The sequence below is a fragment of the Pelecanus crispus genome, chromosome 10 (assembly GCF_030463565.1).
Source record: "Pelecanus crispus isolate bPelCri1 chromosome 10, bPelCri1.pri, whole genome shotgun sequence".
NCBI lineage: Eukaryota > Metazoa > Chordata > Aves > Pelecaniformes > Pelecanidae > Pelecanus > Pelecanus crispus.
The window spans coordinates 1,106,715-1,120,041 of NC_134652.1; the positions used below are offsets into that span (position 1 = coordinate 1,106,715).

At 38.3% G+C, this 13,327-nt stretch overlaps 1 protein-coding gene across 1 annotated transcript; it reads right to left on the reverse strand.

Moving 5' to 3' along the window:
• Positions 1 to 1,723: 1,723 nt before the first annotated feature.
• On the reverse strand, positions 1,724 to 13,064 carry PPP2R2D (protein phosphatase 2 regulatory subunit Bdelta). The gene is made up of 7 exons (XM_009485661.2): positions 12,829 to 13,064; positions 10,987 to 11,099; positions 7,975 to 8,152; positions 6,955 to 7,119; positions 5,319 to 5,488; positions 5,138 to 5,229; positions 1,724 to 2,645 (listed from the first exon to the last, which is right to left on the reverse strand). Exons 3-7 carry the CDS (start codon positions 8,132 to 8,134, stop codon positions 2,366 to 2,368), a joined length of 867 nt encoding a protein of 288 aa, XP_009483936.2. The 5' UTR covers positions 8,135 to 8,152; positions 10,987 to 11,099; positions 12,829 to 13,064; the 3' UTR covers positions 1,724 to 2,365.
• Positions 13,065 to 13,327: the final 263 nt, after the last annotated feature.

The following is a 13,327-nucleotide window of genomic DNA, read 5'->3' on the forward strand; positions in this document are numbered from 1 at the left end:
GCCTCCCCGCCGCACTTCACCTGCGGGACGCTCCATCTCCGGGATACTGCGAGTGCGAGCGGGGCAACGCTCTTGAACCGGTCCCAGGAGGCAAGGGTGGTTTGGGGCAAATATCTGAAAAAACAGTGATTTTATCAAACTGACAATAAAATCTGTTTTCAGAGAAAATGAGATGATGAAAGTTTCATTAATCATCAAAAACTATTTAATTGAAAGTGGTACAAGCAAATAACGTTTTATATAATAGAAGATTTCATCATATCCTTTTTCTTTTTACTCGTATTCCACTTACATTTGCTGAAAAAATAGATCAAAAATAGACAGCACTAATATATTCACTGAATATGAACAGACAGCTTTCTGAGTCAGAGGTATGACCATTCAAAAACTAACCATTTAAAACGGAAATACAAACAATCTCCAGGTTGGCTCCTTTGGCCAATTCTCTCACAAGCGGAAGAAAAAGTTGTCCAAATACACAGAGCAAGTCCAGGTAAACATTTAAAATTTATTAAACTTTTTGGTCAAAATAATTGAACAAGTATGTACAGGCCCATCGTATTAGCTCTATTAGGTATTCTCGGAACAAGGTCAAATCTAATGCTTTAGTGACCCCGAAGTTCCACATTTCAAGATTTTCAAATAGTGTCACAACCAATATACAGTATAAGATTTTTTTTTTTTTTAATTTAAACTTTATTTGTAGAACCTCAAAGTTAGTCGTACTTACTAGCTTACTGTGAGCAAGAGTGGCACTCTATGGACATTAATCGGGAGGGTAAGAACGGAGACATTTTGCTCTTGCATATGCAGATCCGATTCGGTACTCCTAATACACCTTCATGTTAAGAAAAATGGAGTGTAAACCACACTTCTGTGTTTCCTCTGGGAAGCTCAAGGGATCTCGTTTTTCGGCAAGAATTTCTAATTTGCAGGCACATTTCAGAGAGCGTGACGCCTACCTACTCGATGCTGCTAAAATGTGCTGCAGCGGCTTCGAGAACAGCTTCCCACCCCGGCTGGTCTCGGGTAAAGAGAAGGCTGATGCATTTTAGGCCTCTTGGGGAGGGGAAGAAAAATAAAAAGTACCTAAGGCTTAAAAAAAAGTTAGCAAGAACAGTTACAACCACCGCAGGTCACACCAGCTCGTAGCCTCAGTGTTTTCTGACATCTTGGTGTTAAATCGAAACATGCTAAAACGTATTAAGCGGCATTGCTGCTTGGCATAATCAAGATTTTTTTTTTTTTTTTGCTGGCTTGAACTGCAAGATGAAGTACAATATATTATGCCAAATATTTAAAATAAACTATATCTTCATGACAAATACTAAAAAGGTTAAAAAATAATGCACATAAGGTATGTCTCTATCTAACATTGAGAGGCATCAGATAAACTGAATTTTTGTCTTCAAAGAAGAAAATTTGTTAAACGTTTTGTTTTCCCTTCTGGGCAAGGTGGTCACTTTCTGTTAAGGCTGCAGATGTCTTTATACTAACCTTTTCAATCTCCTACTCGGTACACAGACAGCTTTTTACAAGAAAACCAGTGCAACTTAAACTAAACGACAATTTCATGGAAAGGCTAAATTTAGAATTTGAAATACTACACAAAAAAAGTTTGTATTAGTCTGCCAAAAATCAATGTTTTGGGGCAAACATTGTCAAATCTGCCCACCAGAATTATTTTGCACAATCTCAGTACATGCAATAAAAAAAAAAAAAAAAAAAAAGACTGAATACATACCTTCAGATTTAAAAACACTTTTTATAGTTTGTTATTTTATTAAGTGGTTTACACCAGAAGGTGTGGTTATAGGTACAGTTGGTGAGTAAATATTCATGGAAACCTGTCTACGAACCCAACTCAAGACCTACCTAAGTGCTCAAAGGTAAAAAACACCTAAGCCTAGATACAGGCCAGAGGAGGAATGTTTACAGGCATTAAGCACAATATATGTTTTGAAAGGCCCAAATATTACAGCAGAGAAAGAGCGCGAGAGATAGAAATTACATTTTTATGACAATTTTTTCTTCTCGGGTGTTAAATTTTTGGTCTATAAACTGGAAAGGAAGGCTCAGACTTAAATAAATACATTTACTTTGAGTATTGGCCTTATCGAGCACTGTCCATCAGTTCTGCCTCTAGAGGGTTTCTCCCAGAAAACTGCGACTGACGCTCCCTACCCGCAGCGATGGCAGAACTACGCCATGAACTCAAAAACCAGGCCAGATCCTCTCCTTTAACTAAAGGGAAGTAAGTGCATCAATGTTCTTCACTGGTAGGACAACAAGGCCTTCTCTTTTACAGATAAACAACTGAGCTTAACAACGCAAGATGACGACTCTGTCCTCAAGTAAGTCATCTTTAGTTAATTTTGTCCTGGAATATATACAAATTATTGGTGGCAGCTACAGCAATGATGTTCTCCATGGGATGCCATGCCGTGTGAAGAATCTTCTTGTTGAAGTCCAGACTGTCAACGCTTATTTCGTCCTTCTTTCTTTTACCACCTGTACACACTTTACGCGGCTTTAAGATGGCACGAGGTTTGCTGCTCTCCCTGGATGCTTCTAGAGTGATATCCCGTCGCGTGTTTCGGTCAAACATTCTAAAGAAATTGTTGTAAGATCCAGTCATGATAGCACTGTTTAAAAACAGAAGAAGGGCAAATCTTAGTAGGTTTCCAGAAATAGTATTCAACCCCCATCTTCTCCTTCTTGCACACCAAGTGACTGTCCCACCACGTTCACGGCCAGTACGTGGCATTACACCCCTTTCCCCTCTGACGTACACCTTTGCTCAATTCTGGTTTTGGACTTCAGCACTGCTTCCACTCCACCACTTTCTCTTCCAGGTCTTCTCCTGGTCCCCACTCCCGCCACTGGCACTCAGCAGCAGTCTTATGCTTCATTCACCTTAACGTGAGCAAACCGCGTTTTCCTGTTCATAGAATCATTTAGGCTGGAAAAGACCTTTAAGATCATCCAGTCCAACCATTAACCCAACACTACACCAATTCAGGGGAGAGTAATAATTAATTTCATGTTTCCTGGCTTGGTGGCTGGATTATTTTTTAATGAAGCAAAACAGAATCATTAAGGTTGGAAAGGCCCTCTAAGATCATCAGTCCAACCATCAACCCAACACCCCCATGCCCACTAGACCACGTCCCAAAGTGCCACGTCTGCACGTTCTGTGAACGCCTCCAGGGATAGCAATGTTGCTACTCTATCCCTTTATCCCACGGCAACAACAGTCATGGTGGCAGCAAAGCCACTGTAACTGCTTCACTTCAGCAGACTATCACAAAAGAAAGCACCTTCCTTGGCATTGTGCATGTGTTGACAATGAGCACGCCAATGGATTATGAAAAATTGTCTTGAATCAGGAAAAGAAACCCCGGTGTGAATGTCTGATGCTGCCCTGCAGAAACAATTCAGAGTTTCTGTACAGTATCAAATTTGCTTTTGACTGAGGCAGAAAAATGTTTGCATCTGCAAACGCTTTCGTGTATCTAACTTCCAATGAACAGCCTGTTTGTAGCTCTCAAAAAATATACTTGAAATTGAGGCTGACTCCTTCATTATTTTCTGTATCTCTACCACTTGAAACTGGAAAGGCAGTTTCCCACGGGGCAGAAGTCCCACAGGTTGTCAAAACCACAGTCACCTCAGCCTTGTCATCTTATTTGCTGATACACATTATCTTCGTGGCGTTAAAAAATTAATGACTAAGAGGAGAATGAGATACTATTACCACAACATATACCACTCAGACTGTACTAGGGAATGAGCTGAGTGAAGTAATTTTTTCTTTGTCAAAGGGAGGTGAGCATCACAACGTCTATGACAACTTACATTCTTACGTTAAAATGAGATGACCTTGATTTGACTTTTTTTTTTTCCTTTTAACCCCTCCAAAAAAGATTTGACTGGAGTTGCTTGAAAAAACCCATCACAATGAAGGTCCGTTTCCTTGCATTTCGCTTAGTGAAAAACATACACCACTTCTTTTATGCATTTTATGTTAGATATTGTAAATACTGCTAGCAATTTTTTTTTTGTAAACTGAATGAGTATCATTTCTCCCCTCAAGAACTCAAAGCCACGTGCAACCTGGTATTTAGAGTAACCAGCTTTCTTTAGTATTGTTTACTTCAGAAATTAGTATGCAAGCGGCACGCAGCAGCACGTGCAATCTCAGCTATTGCTGCAACAGCAGTGTAGGCAGGCGTCACTTTCTTTGCCAACTCCTATGCACAGCTTATGAGATCTGACTTCCCTGATCACTGTCCCCATCTAAGCTATGTGGTGGATCTTTTGTTCTTCAATATTTGATAAGATTTAGGCCAAAGCTTGTTTCACAGGCTGATCCTGTTAGCGTGAAATCAAAACCGATCCCTTTTCATTGAACAGCTTGCAAGCATTTGGTAGCACACAAGTCACTGTTTTAGGTATTTCAGATATACTCATAAAACTCCTCAAAAAAAAAAAAAAAAAAAAAAAAAGGGACAAAGCATCCAGACATAAAATCCAGATCTGCCACAATCTTATCCATGGCTTCTGACAGCATTTTAACAGGTAGCTAATACTGCCATAGCTAGTGACAGGAAACACACGCCATGCGCCAGTACAGTGGCTTTGCTATCTGATTATAATGCTTCCACAACTTGCAGGCAAGTCATGTATTTCCACTGTGTGCAACAATATGAGTAATTACCTAACACAGTTTTATCTTCTTTAGCCTACAGAAAACATGGAAAGAAGTTTCAATTTGCAAGACGCTGAATGTATGTTCTTGTATATACTTTAAGAATGAAACTGAACCACATTTTCATGGCTTGAAATGGCCAGTCTTGACTATGTAAAACTTCCAACAATAATTCGTATTAGAAGCAAACTGACACACAGAAGTTTATTCCACTTCTGGAAGGTGGAGGACTGAAGAACGAAGTCTTTTTGAAAACAAAACAAAACATAACAACCAAAACCCCCAAAAAACCCAGTTGATTTGAACGTAACTAACTACATCCGTAAAGTGAAGTACTGCTTATGGGTTTCAAGACTGGAAACCAAATTCCTAATGCTGAGGGAAAACAAAAAAAAACCCCAGAACAAAATGACCCCCCCAGCTTACCTATCAGAACCGTTCCAGCAGCATTCAAATTTGTCAAAGATGCAGTCGTTTTCATAAAGGGAACAAAGCTTGCTTCGAAGATACTCATGAACCTTTTTGGAACATTTAAGTTGGTATTAGATATAAAGACAAAGAAGAAAAGGGAAAGGAAGGGATATTTAAGAAAACTTGAACACCATACTTGATATGTCTCTACAGGCCTGTTTTCCATATTGAGATCCCACACTTTAACAGAAAGGTAGTCTCTTGTCATCATGTATCGACCACTGTGACTGAATTTTACATCAGATATCGATGATATTATTTCTGAAAAAAATGATCTGCTGCTAGGATCTTCAGGTTCTTCAAAAACTGTAGATAGAAGACACAATTACAAATGAAACCAACGCCAAGTTTTACAGCTTCGAATGTTTTTCGGTACTTGGAAAATTTTAAATCAATATTCTAGTTTCTTTTTAAAGAAAGTTGCTGTTAAATACTTTTTAGAAATAATCTTTTTAAACAATGTAATGCTCTTAGTCATCAGATTGCTGGATGCCTATCTCCAACATTCTCAACCAGAGCACAGCATCAGCAAACTACAATGCACAGGTCTTAGGGATGAATCAGAGAAAAAAAAAAAAGTTAAAAAACAGCACATGGGTACAGTAAACATTACACAACTGATCTACAAATCATGTCAAACAAGAGCAGATGAAAACACCAGCATCCCAAACACAGTACCTTAACGCATGACCCATGCATTTTGAGACTGCTGTACAAAGTACTTTTCTTTAGATCGGAACTAAAGTTGTGCAACACAACCTACCGAAATGAAATACCAGTATCTACACTTGAAATGCAATTTGTATGGTTTTAGAAAGCGATAAAGAAATACATTATTTAAATTGAAGAGTCAGTCTTTGAAGTCAACATTTCACAACATAAGCTACCCAGAACTATTTATTTAGTTTTTTCATAGACCCCTTTTAACAGGACGTTATTCAGTGACAAGCAGTTAAGAAATAAAGTGCTTCTAAGTAATTTAATGCAACACTAAGTCAAATAGATGAAGTGGCCTAGCATTCTACATTTCCCATTGCACAAATATTTCCTTCCAACAAGAAAACCTTATCTGCACTCTTGAAAGCTTACCTGCAAGTATCAGTACGGCAGGCCACCCCACAGGACTAGCAATACTAATAAACTGTAACTGTTACAGTAGTGAACAAGAAACAAGGGGCTGCGTGCAAGGCACAGGCAGTTATCCTTATGACTTCAACAGAAAAGCTTTCCTCACCTACATATGTTTACGTGGCTCAGCAGACTAAAGAGCATTCACCTTTCACCCCTGGAAACTCGCTTCAACGCAGCGCATATTCTTAAGAATTCATTCTAACCTAGGAGCTGCATATGGTCACAAAGTAAATGGATTCTGGCAGCATCAGCCCAGTTTCGAATGCACAAAGGTGAATAAACTGCCCTGAACTGGCATTTGATAAGCAGATACCTTTGAGAAGCACCAAGACTGAGTCTGGACAGAAGACAGGTCTCACTGGTGCCAAAAGCACTTGTTCCCATCAGTTTATGATGCATAAATGGGTAAACAGGAGCAGAGTCAGATCGTCAATTGTCTCATGCTACACTTCTGCTTGTTGATGGCCTAGAACAAGACAATTAAAATGTTCCATTCTACAAAACTACCACCCCTTACCTTGTATGCTCTTTACCAATAAGCAGAACTTGGTATGTTTATTTATAAGCAGAACACCTATACATTCTATCTTGCATGAAAACAAAGCGAGGAAGCCATAAGCCGAAGACGCATTCTAACTTACATTTTGAATGCCTATCGCAGAGGGCTGAAGAACGCATGTCACAGAGTCGGATGGTGCCCTTGCTACTGCTGTAGACAAACACGTTACAGTGGTGAGGGTGGAACTCTGCAGCAGTAATCACTTCTGTCAGCTCCTCCATGTTAGCAGGCTTAATATCTACAATATCTGGGAAGGTTTTTGTAAAGACACGTAACATCTCATGTTGAGATCACTTCTAGCAGGTAATTATTGAAAAATGTTAAAAATACAATGTAGAAAATCAGGGCAAGATCTTAACTACCACTGTGTGCAATCTACACAAAGTGACCTGAGTAGATTTAAAAATAAATAAAATAAATCTAGATTTTACAAATCAACTTGTACAGATGCTAGAGATAACTTCAGACTCCTCCAAGCCTCCTTCTTAACGCTTCCTATTGAACACTGAATATACCTCACCTATTTACCTAAGGTTTTAGAAAACTTGTGTATGACCTATTCAATATTTAGTATTTCTGCAACTCTTATTTTACTGCAGATTTGTCAATGTAGGTCATACTATTAGTTTTGGATACACAGGCTTGTAAAAAGATCTGAAAATTATTTCTGCAGTTAGTAATATCATTTGACATGGGAAAAAAATCAGAATTTCTTTTCTTTAAAAGAAGCATCACTTAGTTAAACTTTGGAAAGAAGTATCTACAGTAACAAAGGGTCTACTCTTCAAATCTTTCAACTCTTACTTAAATTGACTGAACTCCACAAATAAAGGATCCTGCCAAAATTCCTCAATTTCTCTTTAGAAATCAAACTACTATGATATTTCTACTGGCAGTTTTCCATTGAAAGAATGCTTGCACTCAAGAATGAATGACGGCATCCTAAGGACTGCTTTCACTGTATTAAACCTCCAGATTTTGAAGTCATGTATTTTAATCCCTAGCTTCAAACAGCTACTCTAATTAGTAAAATTAAAGTGATTCTCTTAAACATACACAACTCAGGTGTGCCGCAGTGTTCACAGAGAACAAAAAAGGATACTAAAACTTCTATCTGTGATTTCTAAATGCCATAGGTTAATTCTTAGGTCATCTGCAGAAAGGTACGTTTCATGATCACTATTTACTGAAATAGAGTTTATGTGATAAGTATGTGCATTTGCAAATATCCTTCTGGGACTTGCTTCTACCATTAGGTCCATGGGTTTCAATATTGGCACCTGAAACACGAAAAAGAATAGTCAATTTTGGCATAAAACAGATTTCTGACTCGGAAGATAATTAATTAGTTGTACACCAGATTTCTGTTCTGATTTAGTGACTAAACACTTTTCAAATCCACTGAGCAAGAAAAGTAGTAAAATAGCCTACGAATGCTGACTTTGCATACTACCAATACAAAACCTCAGACACTGATTTCTGCAGAAGTTACCTGTCAAATACAGCAGCTTTGTACCTCATCCAACAGGAAAATGGTGTATGTTTATAATGGTATTAGAAGATTATGTTAATTTGAAACAAGCACTTAAAAATGACCCCCGTATCTTAGAGGGGTGCCTGTGAAATTGGTTAAGAACAGTTTGCAAAGAAAATCCCCAATTTGTTCACCTAACAGTCAGGACGACTTTAGGAACACATGGATGCTCTGTTTCCACAACTAGCTTATCTAAAGGTGACGTGGTTTGTCAGGGTCAAGCAGCTTAAGCTTCCCTCTAGCTCCTGCTCACTGACCAGCAAGTGAGTATTTTAAGGTTGCCCAAGGACGTCCTACGCTGTTCCAGTACATACAATTCAACAGAACACTAACTTACATCATCTCACCAAGAAAAAAGTTATGCAGTGTCCAAGATAATTTGTCTTCCTGGAACAAGAAACAAATTAATCCAAGAGCTCTGTAACTGCTTTCACCATGTTTCTATCTCAGTCTGTTTACATCAAACGGTAATGATTAAAATTAATGGATTAATTTTTATTAGGTAATTTTCCTCTCTCATCACATGAGTGTTCCTAGCCTGGTTGTGAAATCGAAAATGCATTAATGTGAATTATCAGGAATGGTACTTAGAAATGCCATGCTCCCTGTGCAAAGGATGCAGCTCTGAAGTGCTGCTTCTCCTCCATGTCTACTTCTTTATAAAAAAAATGGGGATTATATTTCTGTAACAAAAACCGCAAACAAATCCCATAAAAGCCCAAGGTACATATACTCTAGATCTCCAAAACCTGATCATTTTAACATATGGAGGTAACTCTAGGTGAGTTTTTTTCCCCTCCTGCCAGTGGTTGCTCAGACTTGGTTCGTTCCATCATCTCTTCTTGTAAGACGTAGTGCCCGGCAAGGTCTGCAGCTCAGCCCAACCTTCCTCTCCCAGAAAAGCAGCGAATTTGGAAGACTAACTTTTAAGAGAGAGGTTCTTGCTTTTTGTTGCTCCCCCCCATTCAGCTTGATGATTCCTAAATATATTACAGTGTTTAAAGTAGATGCTAACGTACTCCTTCAGCGATACAGCCAGCATGTTGTAAAACCGTGAGGCCTTATTCGGGACGCTCCGTGTTCCCAGACGGGTAGTCTACTCCTACAGAAGGGCAAGGCTGGAGAACCCAGAATTTCGTCTGTACCTACTTCCAGCCACTGAGCTAAGGCACTGTATCACAATTTATTTCCTTGGTTTCAGATATTTTCATTAGAATACTCAATCAGATCTTGGCTCCCACAGGCTGAGTAGAAAGACACTTTTCCAGAGGAAGCGGATTGCCTTTCCTAACGTGATTATGCGTTAGGCTCACGTATACCTAAAGCTTCAGTTCAATATTCAATTTAAGCCAAGCAAGGCAAAAAAAAAAAACCAAAAAAACCCCAAACCCAACAAAACCCCATGACTCTATAGTCCCTACAAGTGTCAGGAGTGGCATAGGCTTTGAAAGTAGCGAGAGCCTCAGTTTAACTCCTATTTATGGTAACAACAACATAAAAACCCAAGAAAAACCCCAACCTCACATGATTTCATTTCCTGAGCCCCTGCTTTAAATGACCCCAAGTTTGGAGCACTAACCCTACCGCTACATCACTATGCAAGTGGATAAATGTCAAGACTATTCAAGTATACGTTAGGTTTTCCAAACGCTCAGAACCTGCCTCTAACAAAAACACCTCCTACCTAATCATAGAATGCCCAGCACCCCGTTCAAATTTTTGAGTCTTGTTCTTACAAAAAAGACCAAACAAGTTCAATATGAGTAATATTGAGGGAAAAAAGGTATTATCAATCCAATCAAAGCCAAATTCTTCCTAAATTCACAACGGCAGGTGCTTTAAGCCAAACAGAAGGACCCGATCTGCCCGTTTCACAGAGCAATGCTCCGGGGGACGTAAAGGGTAACCCGGGCACCTACTACTCCTTCTCGCGAGCGGCACAGCCACTACAGCACCGTCCTCTACCGACTAGGTGCGCCCAGGAGGAGAAGTCCTTGTGTTACGGGTCTCCGAAATAAATGGGTTCCCTGCACTTTTCTTCATGCTGCTCTATTAGACTACTGTAAGAACACAGCCGGATGAGGCCGTGCTTTCTATGAACTGAATACAGAATAGTGCAGCCCCAGAAATACTCCAAAATGCTCTTTTTCCAGGCTTGAATAACAACATTTTTTTATATGTTATTGCTGTCTATGAATCAGTATATCTTTTTCTACAATTTTAATATACTGAGGTGGATGAAGGCTGTCTCTAACAAAATATTTTTAAAATAAAAAAACAGTTTAAATTTAAAATCAATTTAAAATACGCTAAGATGTTCCAAGAAAAAAAACCCAACAAACTATTTGGAAGCTAATAATATAATGCTATAATCATGAAATTTTGCTTCATGTTTTCCAGAGGAACCTTATTTAATAGTTATGTATGTATAATGAAGTGTCTCCATTTTTTATAAAAGTTTTCAATGACCCCGACCAAAGCATCATTTTTAATCTACACATTTCAGTTGACAACTTTGGTGATACAAAGATAGAGAAGTACATGCAACAACATATTTAAAGTCAAAGAGCAGAAACATACCCGTAGTGCTGTGATTCTGAAAGGATCCCTAAGTCTTCCATCTTCATCTTTTAAATTATAACCTTCGGCTCTTTTATCCCTTTCACTTATTTTCCATAATTTAATAGTTTTATCTAAAACCAACAAAAATTCACATGCTTGAGAATGAATTAAATTCAAAATAAAATCACAAAATAAATAATATCCACTCTGCTGACTCCATTCTCTCTCTAGGGTTCTGCTGCTTGCAACAGAAAGGACGCTGCTGGAGCCCTTTAAACAGCAACGTAACATGGAGTACAGCCCTCCCTACGTATACTTGAAGTACTTTGCCTTCAGCTGTATTGTTGAGCAGAATTGCTACATGAAAAACAAATAAAAAATATAGCAGACACATGCACTTGGAGGATGCGGATGGGAAATGCATGAAAATAGCTGTAAATGGAGGTGGGAAAAAAGACGGATTCCATTTTAACTCCAATGTAACGTTCTGTTGGAATAACATACAAGTTTCTGCCTGAACAATAAGGCCCTATGCATATTATTCACCAAAATGACCCTTCACAGGGGACATTTCACACACCAAATACCAAAATTCCCCAATATGCCGTGTATGACTATCTACGTTATTTTTAACAGATAAATGCTAGGGAAAAAACCCAACAAATGCGTGAATTACTTACACTAACTACCTTAAGGAAATCCAAGTTTGTCCCAGGTGTCTGCTAAGAGACAACCAAGGGCAGTAAGTGGCAACAGGACTTGCCCCATTATTTTAGGGTTCCAGAGGATGTATTTCCCAGGTCTTACTAGGGGAAGTCTTTCCAAGTGCAGAAGGTATACACCAAGAGCGAGACCCTTAGCTAACTGGAAACAAACTTCTCCTCCCCAGACTACTGCAAATCTTTAAAGCATTTAAGATGATACAGTTTAAAGACTGCTTTAAGTTTAGTAAGACTTAGAGTATTTGAATTTCAAAGTCCAGCAGACAGAAATCATTCCTGCTTTTAAAATTTCATACGGCAGGTAAGATATCAGCCCTTACATAAAGTCATTTAAGTACAAGGCAAAAAGTGATCCAAACTGTTAGGAACAAGCGTATTCCTCTGACAATGAGAGCAAGTTTTTCCATGCACAGTTCTGCATTTATATTTGCAGCTTGCTCCATGATGCATCAAAATAACCAGACCTCATACTTATACAGACCTAATATGTAATAACCACTACTAAAATACTGCAAGAAATAAAAAAAGAAATCCCCAAATACACAAAAACTTATAATTTCCAACTTGTAATTTTTGCACTCCTTTTACGTATTCTGAGGCACACAGTGAAAACGGTATAAATACATCCTCCTAGACTGACTGTTGTCTTATAAACAGTTGCTTTTCAAAGCACACGTGATGTTTGGCATCGGAAAAGCAAAAAGAGCATTGTAACTACAGTGTTTCAATTTCAAATGCTTTTATTAAAAATTCATCTGGGATCACAGAAAAAAAAAAATTTCAAAATTAGGATGACCAAGTCAAATTCAGACTTCTGCTACAGTTCAGCATACTGGGAACCCATTTATACAAAAACTATAAAGCAGAGTATCAGGGTATGTAAACTGATAGCAAGGTCAGTATATATCCACAGAACATAGCTCTGTAACTATGCCGCCTGTGTTGCTGCTTCATTATTTTTACATTCATAAATCAGTAATTTACAGAGTATTACAATCAAAACATATTTTGCATGTAATTAACGAAGACATTAAAACAACCCCATAACACTCCAGAAGAAACACCGCAAGTGGATCACAGGTGAGATAATATTCAAATGACATAAAAAGTTCTTTGTGCAAAAATAAAGTGTCCTTACCATTTGTAGACAGCAGGAAATGAGCAGCATTCTGTTGTGGTAACCACCTAATTTTATTAATTTTTTCCTCAATTTCTAGACTTTTCAAGTAGTCAAACTCAGGTTCATGACTCTGAAAGGTACTGTAAACATTATATTCTCCCCTAGAATGAGGACGGCTTTTATTCTGCAAGGAAACATAATATTTCTTGAAGCTGATGTTACTGGGTTCATTAGGAATTGTACATACAAAACTAATGACTAGAAATTGTCAATTAGAAAGTAAACGTTTTACAACAGATCTTGATGAATTTTACATTTTTATGATACTGTATCTAGTTTAGCATCAACATAGTGCACACAGACCTCCTTTTTAAAAACGTATCGTTATATATAAATATGTGTGTACTCATAGAACGTAACGTATCAAAGCACTTTAAAGAGGCACGCTGTCCGCAAAGGAGTTCCTGCATTTGCTTGGAAGAGTTCTAGGCTACGCTACCTCTCCCAAGTGGTTTCA